Raw genomic sequence first — 19,294 nt, forward strand, 5'->3', positions numbered from 1 at the left:
AATGCACCCTCCAGACCTCAGTCTTTCTGGCTCAGTAACTCCTTCAAGTTTACCATGCAAAGTTGAGCCACTCAGCCTGATAGGACAGTTTAAGCAAAGAAACACAGATTTAACATCCTCAGAGCTAAAAGGGAAAAAGAGATCTTGCAGATTTTGGATTAATATTCTAATGGCTGCAAAACTTTGCAAGAATGAATGACCACTCCATCCTTTTACATTTAATTAGGTTAAGTGATAAGCTAGGCTTGACCTGCTCAACACTGGGGCATTTCCAGATACATTTGAAAGCAAAACATCAGGTACCTCTGGAACAGCAGCTTCAGATACTGGAGTTTAGACATATATGGCCCAGATGGCAGCTGACAGGGAATATGGAGGATCATGTTGTGGAATTAGGTGACCAAGACACATTTCAGATGTCTAAATTCTCTACAGATGAAACCTGTAAGTGATACAATAACTCACCTGGAGTCCTTGACCATGAACAATTTGAAGCTGCTCCTGGATCTTACGCAACTCTTCCTGCTGCCGATGAATATTTGCCTCTATCATGCGAGTTCTTTGCTCTAGCTGGTCCTTTAGATGCTGCATAGCTCCCAATTGAGCTGAAAACTGAAACACAGGCTGTAGTGCAATCAATAAATTAAAAGCTGAGCAAAAATTACATTTTATTCACAAGAGATAAGTACAGTCCTCCACAGAAGCAAATAAATCAAGCATCGCTCTTCAAATTAGCAAAAAACCACAATCTGAGAACCAATTAATGCGTATGAAAACATCACAGAATCAGATTCAACATTTAGCTGATGTACGAGAATTGGTGAAGTAAAAGAATTCCACAGCACAAGAAACTGACTGGTGTCCAAATCACAAACATGTGTATGTGTGTGTCTAGCCTCAGTAACTGACATGGTACTGTAGATGTTAAAGCTCTCTCATGTTAAAAATTATAATTGTGCCAATTTAGAAAAAAATATTCACCCAGAGCTAAAACATACAAATAACTTGGGAATACCCTCAGCCACAAAAAGCTGAAGGCTGAGCCCATAGAGAAACTATTAGCCACTTCTGTCTTCCCTCAGACATCTGCTATAGGCCCCAAGTCAGTATAACCTTCTGATATACTGACTTGGGGCCTATAGCAGATATCTGAGGAATATATCCTGTTCTTATTACACAGAAGTATTTCACAGACCAAGCAGCCCTGTGTTATAAGCATATGCCTGAAAGATGCCAGCCGCGTTAATGGATTTTTAAATTCATGCCCTAAAATATTTCAGCTTTAACTGCTTTTATATCTATGTTGCTAATGCACAAGGCTGAAAACTATATCCATACACGTAACAGGAAGAAAAAACTAATGCAAAAGTGTCAAATTACAGAATTTGCTCATTTCAAGAGAATAATTTGGCACCAAAGGACCCAATTTCTTAGTTTGTCCAGATTCCCCCTGCAGAGCCTCCCTGCTCTCCAGCAGATCAACCCTCTCACCGAACTGGGTGTCATCTGCAAACTCACTGATGTGACCTCAACCCCTTTGTCCATATCATCAATAAATATATGCAACTGGACTGGCCCCAGTACTGAGCCCTCTGGAACCCCACTAGTGACTGCTGCCAGGTGGATCTAACTCCATTCACCACCGCTCTCTGGGCCTGCCTATCCAAACTGTTTTTCTCTCAGTGAACAGTGCATCCACCCAAGCCACAGGCATCCCACGACTGCAGGAGAACAAAACTGCTTAAAAAATAATAAATAATAAATTGAGTTAATCCATACCTGAGTCATTCCAGACTGGAGCTGTAAAGTTGCAGGCTGAGATATTGCTGGCTGTGCTACTGGTTGTCCGAGAGACTGTGAGCTTAAAGACTAGGATTAAAAAAATTGTTGCATAATCATAAGAGAATGAGCTTCATATTTGACATGAAGAATTTCTTTAAAGAGTCAAATTCAAAACAGCATTATATGAACATATAATAGAAACTATAGTAAATTGTTTCCTGAAATATCTAACCTTAGTTATTAGAGAATTAAGAAAACAAAAGCAATTGATTATCTACATAATATAGACATAATTTTTCTACTGCTGAAAATATATACAATCAGAAAAACAGAAATTACAAGAACAAGTATTTCAGAAGTCTCAATTTCAACAAGTTTGGAACTTGACACCTTTGATTTATTCTTAAACTAAATATTTTAGAAAAATTATATATTATATTTCTATATTAATAGAAATATAGATATATTGATATATATAATATTGTAATGCATATTTAATAAGCATTCTGTTTATGAAGTGAATGTATTAGTTCAACAGGAAAACATGCACCAAGTACATGAGGCATGACAATTTCTCATACTACCAAGATTTCAGAAAGGATATGGAAGTATTCACTAATATTCCTAGTCATAAATTTGTTTGAGTTCTCTACAGGGACACACATAGCATTTACATTGGCAATTTTACACATATATATCTGTGTGTGTATTAAAAATCCGGAATCACAAAAAGAAGTTCCGTGTGAATGAAAGCAGAGATTTCTTCACATTCTTTCAAATCCTAACAACAAAACCTAAATACATATATGCCTAATTATTGTATCCCTTTAAAATCTACTACACCAATACTGATGATGCAATTCTAAGACATTTATTCTAAGAAAAACTCTTGAAGTTTAAACTATGCTTTTAGAAGAAATACAACAAAGCTTATATGGATTTAATAATAGCTTTTAAAGGTGAACTCCACTGTAAAGTACAACATTCTTCTCTGAAGTTACCTGACTGCTCAGAGATGATCTTCTTTGTGCAGTCTTTTCATGACCAGATAAGCCTTGCCTTGGAGGAGTGCTAGTGTCCACTGTCATTTTAGTTGGTGTTGCTGACAATGTTGAGAGATAGAACAGAAAGAAACATCTTAATTGCTATCTCAATTCTGTAATGCAATAATCTAATTACAGGAAGCTTTTAATGAATAAAAAAACTGTAAAGGCTTGGACTCTTTTTTTTTTTCCCTGACTATCCACCAGTCTGATGGATTGAAATAGGGTGTACTAGTGTCTGATATAGTACTCTAGAAGTAAAAAGTCTTTTTCAGAGTAGTCTGCAGATCTCTGAACCATCACAAAGGGAATTTTCACCTGCACACACCTCATAAAATAATTATTAACTGCCAGTTATGCATTTAATAAAATTAAGTAGAGAAAGCCCTCATTAGGAAAACAATTTTGTTTTCAATAGTTGGTGCTTACATGAATGATCCGATACTGCAGTATGTGAAGATTTTCTTGAACTCCTGGAGGAAGCAGAAGGTGTGGGGCTGGTATCAAACCTTTCCAGTGCTTCTTTGAGACTCACTGTGTTTATGTGATTGTCAGACCCAGAGTCCTGACTCTGAAGAGACACACATAAAAAACAAATATTTATCTAATCCAGCACAATATATATTTCTGTTAGAAAATATCTCAGACCTTTTTGTTTCTAATCGACCTCCTTACACAGGAGACCATGCAGAAGTTTGATGGCTGTAAGCTCTGTTTCCATTTGAGGCTTTTATCTCTGGAAGCCAAAGCTATATAAGCCCAGAAACCAAAATGCATGCAGACTTAGGCCACAAACTGACTACTGAGCTGAGCTCCTTCTGTAGCCACTCATTTCACTCTGAACAACAGTGTAATGAGTGAACTGCTTATTCTTCTGAGAAAGGATGAGTTTATTCCATTAGGAGCACTGACAGATTAAATTGTGAAACTGCCAAAGGAAAACATTTCTGAACTGTCAGAGTAAAACATGTCAGATCATCTCCACAAGCTGATAAGACTCATTGAGCTCCCAAGGACATTAATTCAAGACAAATTTTGTATACTTTCAAGAAGTTAAGACAGAGTCACACAATTAAAGAGCTTCTACTTTCCTATTGTGAATTCCTTCTTGGTGTGTTGATCTTGGTTTTCAGATTATGGGTACATCCAGTAAGGGAGACCATTTATTTAGAAATCTAACACTGCAGAAATCAGATCTTAATAAAAACTTATGGGTGTTATACCTGTTATAATTACATGCTTTTTTTAAAATTTACATATAATTACATTAATTCCTGAAAATATAAGGGTGTTACAGGCAGAGTTAAACAATTTTTCTAGATTGCCTTGATAATTTTCAATAGTCACATTATTTAGAGAACAAATAATTACTTTTTTGGGGGACAAAACACTATTTGCTGCTATATATTTGCTTGCATACTATTTTTAGTATGTGAAGATGTAAAATAAGATTATATAAAATACTCACTTTATCTGCTGTTATCTCTGGGAGAGATTCCTCAATACCAAGCTCTCGTCGTCTTTCTGCTCTAACTTCTGCATAACTAGAAGAACAAATCAAAGATAACCGCTATATCATGAGATGATTTAAAAAATGCACCTCAAAGACCAAACTCCTCTAACCCATCTTGCTTACAAAGTATCTCAAGAAGTTCTCCAGTGATTCTTCACACTGCTATAACTTCTCTACCTCCAAAACACCATCAAGATAGCTCCCATACCACTAGGATTACTTTAAGAAATAACCTACCTTACAACAGTGTGCGTACAGACAATAAACTCTGGCCTGGAATTCCACTGGTGATACGTGATATAGTAGTGAGTTTGCAGCCAAATCCATTGCTGTCCCTTTGTAAGGAATCTGTAGTAACATGACTTCCCTTTCCCATATTGCATTACTATAAAGATGAAGAATAAAGTTTACTGTCTTGCCAGGTTGTAAATACTCCAATTACATTAAAAGAACATTATTCCCCAAGTTCATATAGCCCAAACCCATGTCTAAATCCAGGATTAAGACAATGATCAAGAACAAGATCAAAAATTTTCCACCAGCTTTTGCACTTATTCAGCATTATAAAGCCTTTTAAATGCGACTGGAAGAACTGGAGAAGTTTTAGTCCTAGCACTGTGCACTCCAATTTACCACAATGAAACCACACAATTGTAAAATAAAGTTAAATCTGTTTTGTAGTTCTGAATCAAAAGAAAAGAAGATATGGAACAGCAGTATAATAATGTCAAACGAATGGGAGTAAAGACACTTCATTCAAAATATCACAAAATTTCACCAGAACAGGTGATCAATTTAACAACTTTGCTCCTTTTAGTGACTTGGTTGTACTCACAATGTTCATGACATTTTGCCAGATTATCTAGATCATCCACATGATAATAATCATAGCCTGATGTTCCCAAAACTTCAAATGGAAGATAACCTATTATTGGAGGTGCCCTAATTAATAAAAAGAAAAATCAATGTTATTTTCACGCACATCTCTAACAAATCAGAATTAATTATATAAGCTTTCTTGTTTACAGTATAGACTTCAAAGACAATTTAAAAATTAAACCCAACACAAGCTATGAGCAGTTAACGCAGATTAGTGAACTCCAAATACTACAGCCACCACTGTGATTCAGCTGCTACTGCTACTACACAGAAGGAACTGCACCTGTGATCCAAGAATAGGAACTTCCATTCTAAGCTGTGTCTAGATGTGAACTCTTCGTTGGGTTCTTCAACAGTGCACATTTCCTGAAAAGGAAAAAAATAAAAATCTCTTAAAACTGCTCTATTCTAGTACCTAAGCTGTTTCAGAATTCAGACATACCTAAAGTTAGTAGATAATTCCGCAATAGTTATAATGTTATTTTTAGACAGCTTCCTTGTTTTGCCTGTTTAGATGCACAGTACTAAGGCAGAATCTAATCTGAATCTAATCTCAACCATGCCAAGCTGATGCTTGGTTGATTTAAATGGACTAACCATGTAATGAGATTGAACTCAAATGCAATATCTACAAACACAGTAGTACAAGAAGAAATCCATAGTTCCTGCAGTTATGTTTTTAAATTGTAACACTCAAAAGAAGAGATGAAACATTCCCACCAGTCTGATTATAGTCTGTGTTTTTAATGGGTAGAACCCAACATTAGTAAAATGGTCTCATTACTCGGAGTTTAGGAATATGATTCTTCCCTTTAGTGAACACAAAGTACCCTAAATCTCTTTGAGTGCACAGACATGTACTACAAATAACACACTATTCTTATGTTTAGAACTCATGAAAAGTAAGGTATTCTGCACATAATTCTAAATGTATTCCACTCAAATGTATTCAGACAACTTCAGTTGACTTCTACTGTCAACATCTACTGTCCCCTTCAAGAAAGGAGACTATGCCCCACTGAGAATTGTGCCTCATGCAGAGACAGTCACAATCCCACGCACCCCAAGCCAGCCAATTCCTTTGCAAACTCCTCTAGTACTGCCTTATGAGAAGGAAGCTGGACAGTGGAATACATGCACACAAATACACCCCTCAAAGAATTACATTAAAATTAAGAGATAAGTAAATGTTTCTTTTTTGGACACCTGCACACATTTGACATTTGCAGGAGCTTGCAATGGTATTTCCAGTGCCAGGAGCACACTGGAATCTATCGATGATCAGGTAAAAAAGTTTCCTAAACTGCAATGTGGAAGCTGCTGCTACACTGACATAATACTCATAACAAGTGTGGACAGATGAGCACACTGCTGCCCTGAAAACATCTGTAACTAAAGTAGTCCTGCAGAAAAATACAGCAGAAGACCAACAGAGGGACCACCTTTGTTTTCATTCTTTCAGGTTATAATCCAAGGAGTTTAATTGCATACTTTGAAGTTTTTTAAATAGATCTAAGTTATCTTCCTATAAAAGGAAAAAGTGACCATACCTAGGCAATGCTTTTCCCTCACATTCATCAATGTAAAATCTAAAGACAATGACTTAGAAAGTGATGGAACGATGGATGAATTAGATGGAGGCACTGAACTTAACAACTCTGGGCACAAATTTATGACTGTTGATGTAAACTCCAGTCAGCAAGATTTAAGCTTCAAACCTGAAACTACCCCAAGAACCAAAAGCTCATCTACTTTTCTAAAATTACAGCATTTACAGCAAAGTAAGAGAAATGACAGAGCAAGAGTATATCCTTGAGATATACTTTTGATTTGTAGCTTATTTTGATCTAAATATTTTGGCACAGGTCAAAACAAAAGTAAAAATCACTGAAGTGCAGGCAGTAAAACCACAATAAAAACATAATGGTTAGGGAGGAAATGGCAGCAGGTTAGTATCCAATTACTCAATGCATTTATATTAATAATTTGCAGATTTGCACTGTAAAATTTGCAGATTTGCACTGTAAAATACCCCTGGGCAGAAGCCAGCTTGTTCAACAAGGCGTCTTGTTGAAGTTGTCAACAAGGCATCTAGAAAAGAAAGGACTTTCATTTGTAACAAAAAGTATTCTGGTTAAATCTTTTTGGCTGGATTAACCCTGCCTTCTTGATAGGAGGCAATCATCAACTAGCCAAAATGCAAATGTTTTAAAGAATGTGTACAACCAAATGCCTTCACTAGGGAGCAAAATTTGTGAGATGTTTTGTCGCAGAAGTGGTAGAGTCATATGCATAAAATAAAAATGTGAACTTTAAAGGTGCAAAAAGCATTGCATATCCTGAGAAATCATATTTGAGAAAAAAAAATCTGGAACCATATGCCAACTGAAATAAAGAAAGTGACAGATGAGCAGAAATGTTCTACCTTAAATAAGGCAAGTATTGAAACACACATCTCCTTACTGGCTGCATCACACATTTGTTAGTGAAGTTACTGGGATCATAAAATTCCTGACATACACTTACTTGCTAAAGTCTAGTCAATGCTAGCCTCAATAATAACAGAAGGTATCAAGTCTTTAATGTAAGTCTTCTTCTTTAATCTGAGTCTTCCTATTTAATGAAAATCTTCTTCAAAAGATTTCCCAAATAAACAGCATCAGTTGAAAGTCTCAGGAGGATCTTAAAAATTTTATAATATTGAAGCTTCCTTGGGCACTAAGGGCTCAGAAGTTCAAGTACAGGAATGAAACTTTGGCCACAGAATAATCTGTAAGGCTTTAGCCTGCAGGAGACTGAGTCACTTGAAGATCATAAATGGATGTGCCTCAGCTTCCAGAAGTAGGAAACATAAAAGTTTTACTATGAACTGTCATACTTTAAAAGACAAAAGCAATTGCAAATGTCAGGTTTGTCTTTTTTTCCACAATTATTTAATGAAGCAAAAATCCCACATATAACGTATCTACCAACTGTAGGCATAACAGGAAGAATATTTTTTAGACCTGCATGGGAAGAAAAGTGTCACATGACAGATTTCTATAGCTTCAGAAAGAATAAACTTTCTCTGGCATAGTGTCTGGAGAGACAAAATTCCTATTCAGCCTGACAGAACTGAAGAGGTTTAAATGATTTCTCCACAGGCTCCCTACTATGCTTTTGAAGTGCAAAGTATATAAACCATGTATTCAGAAGCTACCACCAACAGTCTTAAGCTCAAGACATCAGTGTTTTAAACTTAAGAGGCAGAATGTTTAAACATTAAGAGTTCTTGTACTACAGACTACTACAGTAGTTTAACATCAGGCTGCATACATTTCATGGCATTACTTTACAGCTGAATTGCAAAAACAAATGTCACATAGCAAACTACCCTGAACCTTGATTCATGCATTTGTATGAAACATATAATTGGAATCACAATCACAGACTATACTGTACTGTATCCTGAGTATTTATTTTGACTGGTTCTGTAGAGAAACAGTATTATACTTATTGAACTACCAGTATCATATGCATTCAATTCTAAACTTGAAAAGGCAACTTCACACTGTACATCAGCAGCTAAGCAAAATGGTAGCAAAAAACTACTGAGTTTCTGAAAAACTGCACTGAAACAAAAGATTTCTATTACCCCAAATCTAACTCTTCATTACTGACAAGTAATGTAAGCTTTCATTAAGCTCTCCGAGATTTACTTGTGTCAAACTGCAGAAAAACCACCAGCAACAAAAAATTCACATCCAAGTTTCAACTAAAATCAATAATTTCTCCAGTGAAAGTGGAATCTCAATGTAATCTTTCATATTGTTTAAGTTCATCTTGCTAAATTATATTCCTGTGGACTTGGAAATTTATTTCATGCATATTTCTCTTTTACGTTACTATTTAAAATTAGTGTTCACCACAACTTTGTTTGATACTTTGCATAAAACTTAGTTTATGTGAAGTAAGAAACAGAAACTTTCAGTTTCATGTAACAGGATTCCTTACGGTTTTCATTAGTATTTCAAATGTTATGTGCATTCTCTCTGAAGTGTTCCCATTCAGAGTCTATTTAAGAATGATATGAAAGTGATTTTATTTGTACATACCTTGATAAATTGAGGTGTAGCTAATCTAACTGTGGCTACAAAGCAAACTTTCTCTTCATATGAAGGCCGGTGTGATCTCTGAATAGTTCCTTCAAAACCATTGTGCGCTGAGTTGGGAACTGCGGGCAGACAGAGGAGATGACAACACACATGGCAATATAAGTATGGAGGAATATGGCAATAATATCAGAAGATAAGTGGCCCAGTATTTATCTGTGGTTTGCTTGTAACTTAACAGGCTTTAAGAAAAACGCTCCATATCTAGACTTGCATGCACAGGAATAGTACCACAGTAGTAGGAGTAGTTACATAGTAGTAATGGGAACATGACCATCAAGTAACTTTCCCAAAGAACCAGAACTAGCACTAATATGATATTATTGCTGACAGAGCATTTTTAAGGAACTAGTAACGGTTCTAATCCTTGCTAACTGGAGCACAGTTTCTTGAAAAATATCTTCATATTTTGACTATTATTTTCTTTTGAACTCTGAGGTATTTTTTTTCTAGACCTTCCATCACATTTAAGCAACACATGCTGACGACATACCGAGTAACAGAAGAATCAAAGGCACAATTATGGAAGTGAAAGAATCAGGATACTGAACTGGGAACAAATTCCACTTATTGAATCATCGAGATGGAATCAAAAGGAGGCAAATGATGGGCAAGACCTCAAAACAGAGTAACCTTATCTTTCATTTCCAGCAGTTATCAATTTAGTTTATATTTACTAAGGTCTAGAGATGGTGATTTCAAATCACTTTGAAGGCTTTCCAAAGCCCCAGTGGTTTTAATTCAGCTCTAGATTAGAACTCCTACTGAACTTCCTTCACGCAATTTCATCTTACAGCTCCTTGCTCTTTCCGTCAGAAAGAAAACAGGCAGTTTCTTTTATTTTTTTGTTAGCCTTTGTCCTTTGTTCTTCAGAGTTTATCTTGCCTTGTGCTAAGTGCACAGTGGGATTATTTCATGTGATTTAGACTATATATTAGAAAGGCTTTTTCATTTTCTCAGCTTGGTGGCTGGTCAAGGTGACTTCTTCAGTTTACATCCCACAATAACTCCTTTTCCTAAAGGACTGCTATGTAACTGGTTGCAACTATCCCTGTTCATATAGTTTGATATTCCTAAATGTAGTAACTTGCATTATTTCTTAGTCAATTTTTCTGGGTTTTTAGCCCAAATTAATTTCTTTTCTAAATTTGGGGATGAACTCTTCTGTTGGTTTTGGTGGATTATTTCATAACTGCAAACTGTGTTCCATTGTTCATAACATTAATGAAAATACTGATCAAATCCAGAAGTTGTCAATTAAAATTGCACTTTGATGGTGAACACTGGTTAACCTTTTCAATCAGTTCCTGCAGCTACCCTCCAGCAATTTCAATTAACAAGTGCTTCCCTAACATATTGTGAGAAGAGAATATGATAACAAAAATGTATTTTAAAAGTCCATCATTGTTTGTGCTTTATCTTCTTATCCACACAGCGGATATCCTACACCTCTTTGGTAGAGGAAGCTGAACTGATTTGATGCTATTTCTACCTAAAAAATCCACAGTGATTCCCATTCAATTCCCTGCTAGCTTCCTGAAATTCATATATGTTTAATTATTTTTTCCAGAGTATTTCCAAATATTGAATTGCAACCAATAGGTCTGCAGTTTCCCAGCTCCTCATTCCAGGACTAACATGATATTTGGCCTTTTCAGGACTGTTTCTTGTGTCTCCTATAATATTACATAACTGCATTTGCACCCAACCTCTTCTCATTTTGTGAAACACTGGTATCAGATAAAAACCCCCACAGATTTATTCACAACATACTGGTTTTCATAATATTTTTGGGTGAGCTTTCTAAGAATCTACTACTGACCACACTGCAGAACCCACCTGGACAAATAAACAAGCTTCTCAAGTAAATAGTCAGCACAACCTGGCCAAACAGATTAGAGATGCAGTACAGAGAAAGAATATTATACATCGCTAATAAAAATAATTTCAGTGGAAGGGACTAGGAACTCAATGTGGAAAACTGTAGGGCCCACCCACTCACCTGAGGGGTAATTCCTGTCAAGTGAAGCACAGAACTGAAATGGGGGGAAAACCTACATGTTCCTTCTCAGTTGCCTGTGTAATGAGAACTGCAGGTAGTCTGTACCACTAATCTTTAAGTCAGTCACCTGCTTAAATATGGCTTACACTGAACTAAACTCAGATTCTTTATGCTAAAGCATTTGCTTAAATTTCTCTTACATTCTTTTGAACAATACTTTACAGAATACTAGTTTTCTTTAATTTAAAGCATTAAGCACAATTACTACATTTTGCATTCAAATACACAGACCTGTAATATGTGATAGGCAGTTTTCCTTCCTTTCCATTACACCAATATAGAATTAACAAAACTGCTTCAAGATCTTCTTTTGAAAGTCTGATTTTAGTTCACCTACGTTTTGCACCATGGTCCCAAGTCAGTTTAGCTGTGGAGCTGCCTACGTATTCCATTCCAACACTGCTGAAATTACTTACCATGATTCAAACACTTGAAATTTCCTATAAATTTTACATATTCATATGTAGGTTGCTCTTTTGGATCTATTGTTCCTCGCAGCATATGGCAACAGAATTCTAGCTGATTTTTTGCTGGAAAAAAAAATAAACAAAGTAATAGGCTATATGCTTGATGAAGCACACATGCAACATGAAATGAAATGCAAGAATAATTAAACTGAATACAACAGAGGTACTGTAAGTGTAGTGAGTACAGCTAGCTACAGTGATGCCTTGGAGTGGCTACCTAGGACAGGCTAGACAAGAACAAGAAAATAACGTGGGTATTTATTAAAGGCCTTCACACAGGTACAGCATGGGCAGTCAGAAGCCTTCCAGAGGATACACCCAAGATGAACAATGGTCATGAGGTTTTCAGACAGATATAGATATACATTTGGTCCATTTACATATTGGGGGTTAATCCTTCAATTTCAGCTTCAGGTAATGAAGTCATATACCCTCAGTTTGCTCCCCCCCCCTCAGTTCACTTTTCTTTACAATTTTTGGGGCCTAGGGCTGTAGGGTGTTCTTGAATCTCAGGCCTAGAGGGATTGTTTTGTCTGACCAATAGTTAACTAATACTTTATATGGAGGTTAGAGTTATGCACTAGTGCTATACAGGATTTGAAAAATATAAAGGGTAAAATCATAAGGCATCAACATTGGCTGCTTTTAACCAGCACAAGAGTAACTAACCTGAAGAACTCCATTAGATTTTGTGCACAAAGGGCTTGAATATTAGTGACATGAAAACCTCTGAGAATCAGAGCCGAATTAAAGAAAATGCCCTGAACTTAAGTTCACTAAAGCACATGCTCCCAAACTCCATTAGCCTGCCATGTATTTATACTTGCCAACTGCTAAAACTGTCTAAATAGAAGCTCTATAAACAATATGAACATTTCTGTCACACAGGAAATTTACAGACTGAAAGGCAACATAACTGAAAATTCTACTCTAGAGCAGGGGTGACACATAGTAACACTTTTGTTCTTCAGGGCTGAAGAACAGCCCTGTGTATATGTGCCTGCTTAAGTAACACTGGAAAAACGGATCCTGTATAATTCCAAGTAGATAGTTTTAACACTGTAGTGGTTTTATCTGGGATAGGGTTAAGCTTCTCCACAGCAGCTCACATGGTGCCCTGTTTTGGATTTTGACCAGAACAGTGCTGCTAAGACAGGGATGTGTCCATCACTGCTCAGGAGCCCTTCCACAGTGCAAAGGCCTTCTCTTTATCTGACTCTGATGCACTGGTGGGGAGGCTGGGGGTGCACCAGCAGCTGGGAGGGGACACAGCAGGGAGAGCTGAACTAAGGGATACTCCACAGTGCAGGGCACTGTGCTCAGCAATAAAAGCTGGGGAAAGGAGGAAGGGGGAGAACATCTGGGTTTATGGCATTTGTCTTCCCAAGTAATCATCGTACATGACATAGCCCTGCTTTTCTAGAGATAGCTGAACAACTGCCTACTGACCAGATGGAGCAAACTAATTCCTGATTTTGCTTTGCTTGTGCAGAGAGCTTTTGACTTCACCTGTTGATCTGCCTTTATCACAACCCACAAGTTTGCTCACTTTTACTCTTCTGATTCTTTGCCCATCCAACTGAGAGGAGTGAGTGAGTGAGTGGCTGTGTGGGGCTGAGCTGCCTGCAGGGGTTAGCCGAAAATAACTACTTACATTTTAAGTATTCCGGTGTCAAGGAATCACTTTCCAGCAGGTGAGAAGACAATATTTTATAAATTTCTGAATGCTCCCCCTCTGGGATAAAATTAAATACACTCTGATCCACAAGATCAGACTGAAAGAAAAAGATTTAGTAAGCATTAATTCAAGATGTACAATGTCACAAAGCCTACTATTTTAATACAAAACAATGCCACAGTTCATTAGTGACTCAACAAAGCCACTGGCTGGAATACATATTAGTACTTTCCAAGAAAAAAAACCTCACTCTGATACACCTGCCCCATGGGGAGTGGTAAATTAATTCCTTGCTTTGATTTGCTTGCAGGCACGGCTTTTTCTTTACCTATTAAACTGTCTTTACCTCAGCCCATTAGTTTTCTCACTTTTACCCTTCCAATTGCCTCCCCCATCCCATTGAGGGGTGATGAATGAGCTGCTGGGTGAGGTTGAGTTGCCAGTTACCATATTTTATAAACAGTTCCACAGCTATGGACACAAAACTGAGAGCAGCAGAGATGGATGCAGCAAAACTGAGCAACTATTATATGCATAAATGCATTTGGATAAATATTCAAAAAAGAGGAATCATAAAATGTATGTTTAGAATTCATAAATCACACCTAAAAACCAGAAACAAACGTGTCTCTGAGAACCTGGCAAATTCTACTAAAAGAAAAAATAAAAATAACAATTACCTGCATGTTTTTAAAAATTCTCAGGCTATCATGCATACCTTAAGAGAATGTATTTTGTCTCTTACCACAGTCAGACAACTTGCCTTTAAAGAGAATTTGTCCTTCACTTCTAGAAAAGCACTCAATTTAACTCATCAATTGCTCACAGCAATTAATTTGCCTCACTTCAGAGTAACATTATTCAAAGGTAATTTTAAAAACTAGAATGTTACATGTACCAGTGAGCAATGTCACCCAGATTAAAGATAAGTGAATATGATAAACCCAAAAGTATATACTGAACTTAAAAAGTAGAACCAGCACCAATGTATTTACCAGAGTGCTTTGTCAAGAAAGAAGTAAAAAAGCAATTTAAAAAAATTTCAATTCTTTAGATCTTTCATAATACTCTTCTGACTCATGTAAAGGCTGTGAACTCTAAAGGGCCTCCTGCAATCAACTGTGTTACTTCAGTTACACTGAAACTGATGCTAGGCACTTCATAATCATCTCTAACACAGTGCTGACTGCATTCTGCATTTCCAAAGGAAATGTTTAATATAGAAGATAGTCCAGTAGGAAGCAGTTGTGCTGAAGAAAAAACAGAAACATTCAAACAAAGCATACATCTATCCTACAAAGCCAAAAAGGCCTACAATTAATTAGTACTCATATCAGAACATCAATCAACCACAGACAAACTGATATGTTACTGAAAGCAATTTGTTACTTACTGGCAAATGTTCAAGTAAGGGAGTTATACTTTCAGACACATATATTATATTTCCATCTGTCATAATTGCTAAAAAAAAACCATCAAGAGCCTGAAATTAAACATAATGGGCAGTTAAATAAAAAAGAAACAGAGCATACTTAAAATATTAAGCTATATTCAATACAGAAAATAATCCAGATGAATTTTACTTTCGCTTATTACAGAAATGGGAATATCTTTCCCTACTAAAAATCCTTAATCTTATTTTTACACTAAAAGCATTACAATTTCCATACTGTTCTGTTGTTAAATAATCTGTGGTTTCAGAAGCAAGTACATATATAGACAGCCACTGTTTTCCCCAACTCCCACTCTGCCTGCCTGTTATTTTTAATTCCGTCACCATTTTAGACATCAGAAAGCTCATAAAAATGAGCTAGAGACAGAAGCAAGAAGATATGGGAAAACTATGAGAAGAACAAGTAAAACAGCCAGCAAAATAAACTAATTTCAGTATTTTAAAATCTCAATATTCCCAATCTCAAAGAAAGAAACTTGCAGTGAGATTTTATTGAAAACTTGGGAGATACAGTTCTGACTGCCTTATCTTCTACTGAACTCAAATTTCTTTCCTCTGAACACAACACGTTTCAGTTGAAAACCACCAACAAAAGGATGACAGAACTGTATTTCTAAACAGGAAATTTTAAAGCTCACATCTTAGAAAAAACCTCTTAAATCAGAGGATTCTTTAAAAAATTTTTAAAATACCAAAACCCTGAACGTTTTTTGTATCTGTGCATCAAGCAAAGGTTTAACTATGGAATGAAAATTAAAAAGTTTTTGTTAATTTGTAATACTTTTCATTTAACTATTATTAAAAATTGTTTCACTAACAAGATATAAATGACTTATGCTCATTTTTAATGAAAAAATAGCTTATACTTAAGGTTTCTTTCTGTAGTTTTGCAACTAATCATGTAATCTTCAGCAAAGTCATGCTCTCACACAAGTTTTGGAAAGCACAGCAAGTAAAGAAATTAAAACACTTATTGCTCACAAGTTACATGGATATGTTATGCCTTTTTCATAATTAGGATTTTTAACTTAGGCTTATTAATTCTTTCTCTAGTACCTTCCTTATGTTGATAATTTAAAATATCCACTTGGACAGTAAACACCTTCATTTATGGACTCGTTCTGTTACTTTGTTTACTTAATTGAAAATGTAGTTCAAAGAAAATCTGCTTTTCTGAAACAAAATTCTGACACTCTGAATACATAGGAATTTTGATGGTTTATCTTCATGAAAACATATAGTTACAACCCAAGTATGAGAATAAAAGGCATGTCATCAAACTGAAAAATTTCATAATGGAATGACTCATGGTGAGGAATTATTCTACCCCCAGAAAACCAGAAGTAATATACCTCTAACATTAACTGTGTGAACTCTTCATTACTAAGGAATGTTGGTTTCCAGTCCTGTCGAATTTCACTGGCGTCTGATTGTGCAGTAATTTCTACAATCAAACACATACACAGTGTAAGGATTAACACTTCCAAAAGCCATTTTTTCCCCTAAACTACATATACATAGTTAAGAAACAGCAGAAAGTTCGCCAGTCTCCTCTGCTGTTCATTCATTACATGCAGATGGTGCTCCTTAAAAAGAAAATAAATGTCTTCTCCTCTATCATAATTAAATTTGTTTTCTCTTTCCTTCAACCAGTTTGTGTTGCAGCCCTGCCAGGCTTCAAGGTAATACTGAAGTAACAGACTTTGATAATGAAAAAATACAATGCTTTCCTCTGAGACTATAATAAAATGTTTTATTAAGAGTGGTGTTTACAAAGGTTTAGAAAGCCAAAATTCCTAATCTGTTTATGTAATTTAAATGGCTAATGCTCAAGTATCCTGGCAAATCCTTGTCATTCTAACCCTTGCAAAAAAAATTGCCATTGTCGTTTCTCTTCTTCCTGCTCTTTTCTGGTTAGACTCAAAAAAGAGTAGTTTTTCAACCAAGATTGTTAAGTGCTGTATGACAGACTCCGCTCTAGAATTCCTGCCTCTTACAAACACACAGATGAACCTGGACATAGAAGTAGAGATTAGCAGAGATTCCTGAAGGAGTTGAGAAATTTATAGATTAACTTCCATATATAGGTGAGAGAATCAACAGCTGCTAAGCAAAGCCTGACCCAGGGTTCTGAAAGTGATGCTTCCTTATCAACCAATATCCAGAACAACAAGAAGCGAGACCTCACAGTGCTTCAGTTTTGATGAATAACAAGGGCATCACAGAAGTGCTGGTTTTAAGAACAATCTTGGACAAGCAATTAAGTATTCAGACAAATCAAAAGAACCAAACCAATTTTTAAGGGTTTTGATTTTTAAAGGACAAATCTGCACAAAGATCATAAGATAGAGTTTTAGTTAAGATGGTTTAAAGAGCCAGAAAACCTGGAATTGAGTTAAAATATGCAAAGGGCTGGAGCAGTTTGTAATTTTGTTTACCACACCAAAGGGGAAAAACTTTATAAAAGAGCTTTAGACTTAACTAAAAGAACAGCAAACAACAGCAACGTCATGCAAGAAACTGGCCAGAAGTGGAAAGCTGCAAGAAGAGGTGAAAAAAACAACAAATAAGACTTTCCAATTATCAGATCTCACAAAAAATAGAAATTAATCAGGCTCTTCCAATCTGTTTTGAAATGGCAGCACAAAGCAGAAAGAGTGGGCTGGAGAATAAATAAAACCTAAGCATAACTCCAAATGTAGCTTTTCAGTTAGCACAAAGATACTGAACACTGAAGGGCAAGTCAAAGGACACAAAAATGAAAAGCTCTGCCACCAAAGTGGAGGCAAAATTCCAGGAACTTAGTGCATTCATTCCACAGAACACAGATAATCTTCACTTTAAACTGGGAAAGTCTGATTCACTGGCTCATTCTGGCCCTTATAACCATCCTACATCAGAATTAAAAAAACTGTCTTTTGTACTAGAATGGATTTATGTTGAATAAAAGCTGAAGTTCATGCCTTTAACCCACCATTCTGAAATACCACAAGTATAGGTGTTCTTTTATATTTTCCATCATTAGAGCAAGTATGACAGAGGCAAACAGAAAGCAACAGAAAGAATCTGTTTCACTTGGTACCTTCAGAGAAACACCTAGAAATTCTGTCAGAAGGTTGCACTCATAGATAAATGACAGTAGGGCCAAATTCCTGAGCCAGGTAACAAAAAGAGCATAACCAAACTTGCACATTAAACTTCAGTCTTCTAGTTCTCTATCTGAAGTATGCCTACACCAGCACTGAGAATCCTCTAAAGAAATTGCTAGCCAAGCCAAGATCTGTACCATTTCTCTGTGGGTTGTAGGAGTATCAGTCTACTACCTGCAATTATTCTACTTGCAGTTAAATTCCTCAGTATTTACTAATTTTAAAAAAATTCTTGTTTACAAATTCAAAGAAAGATGACAGACAGTATTAGTCAAAGAGAAGCTCCCAGCGATACAATTTCAGTGTGTTTGGTCTCCTATATTTTCCCAGTGAGAAATCCACACTGGCCAACAACCAATTCAGCTAGTTCATGTGGAGCTGGTGCCAGAGTACCTAGCTTGGATAATGTGGAGATAGTCCAGAAAGAGCCAGAAGCAATGCAGTTAAATCCTGGTGGCTGAACACAGTAGGATTTCAATCATAAAGCAGCTACTCAGTGCTGAACAATCCATTTATTGCTAGGTCATTCAGCTTTATAGTAACATATCCAAGCACTTCAGAAGATAAAATATTCTTCTGAACTTTGCCAACACTTTGTCCAAAAACATTTTAATGTAAAATACTGCACAGCAATGCTAGTAAGGACTGGCAGCCAGAGCTTTAGGGAACTTAATATGATATGTGCAGTCACACAGAGCTGCATTCTGTCACACCAAGTGAAGGACAGAAGTGCCATGCCTTAAAAGGCAACCATCTCCAGAGCTGCTTTTTGCCCCTTTATTAAAAAATCAAATCTCAGAAAGCACTTTGAAGAAAAAAATATAACTGGTGCTGCTGGTTGGCTGACACACATTTGTTCTATGTTTTGTGGCAGGAATCAGCAAGATAAATTCATTTTGAAACAGAACTGATTTTCACAAAGCCTTATAACCTAAACGACTAAATTTTACACAAGAAGGGCCTACATACTGCTTTTATTTTTGTCATGAGACACATGTATCTCAGAAAATTAAAACAGCATAATCAATATTTAATTGGAAAGGAAACCCCCAAATCTATGAATTCTCATATAAATTATATCCCCTCCTCTTTCATTTGAGTTACGTTTACAATTTTA

General features: G+C 36.2%; 1 protein-coding gene across 8 annotated transcripts in view; it reads right to left on the bottom strand.

The window, feature by feature from the left end:
* The window catches only part of CLOCK (clock circadian regulator), a 64,505-nt gene that overhangs the window by 10,345 nt on the left and 34,866 nt on the right, over positions 1–19,294 (bottom strand). For 6 of the 8 annotated variants that reach the window (XM_064710413.1, XM_064710410.1, XM_064710411.1 and 3 more), the window contains exons 8-20: positions 16,381–16,472; positions 14,969–15,058; positions 13,552–13,672; positions 11,847–11,960; positions 9,312–9,430; positions 5,501–5,583; positions 5,174–5,280; positions 4,576–4,723; positions 4,294–4,369; positions 3,255–3,396; positions 2,784–2,884; positions 1,780–1,869; positions 466–624 (exon numbers count right to left, since the gene is read on the bottom strand). In XM_064710413.1, the coding sequence (XP_064566483.1) occupies positions 466–624; positions 1,780–1,869; positions 2,784–2,884; positions 3,255–3,396; positions 4,294–4,369; positions 4,576–4,723; positions 5,174–5,280; positions 5,501–5,583; positions 9,312–9,430; positions 11,847–11,960; positions 13,552–13,672; positions 14,969–15,058; positions 16,381–16,472 (1,442 nt within the window). Of the gene's footprint in view, positions 1–465; positions 625–1,779; positions 1,870–2,783; positions 2,885–3,254; positions 3,397–4,293; positions 4,370–4,575; positions 4,724–5,173; positions 5,281–5,500; positions 5,584–9,311; positions 9,431–11,846; positions 11,961–13,551; positions 13,673–14,968; positions 15,059–16,380; positions 16,473–19,294 lie in introns of those variants that run through there. The other 2 variants (XM_064710412.1, XM_064710414.1) reach the window with 2 other exon arrangements.

This window comes from Zonotrichia leucophrys, chromosome 4, assembly GCF_028769735.1.
Source record: "Zonotrichia leucophrys gambelii isolate GWCS_2022_RI chromosome 4, RI_Zleu_2.0, whole genome shotgun sequence".
NCBI classification, from domain to species: domain Eukaryota; kingdom Metazoa; phylum Chordata; class Aves; order Passeriformes; family Passerellidae; genus Zonotrichia; species Zonotrichia leucophrys.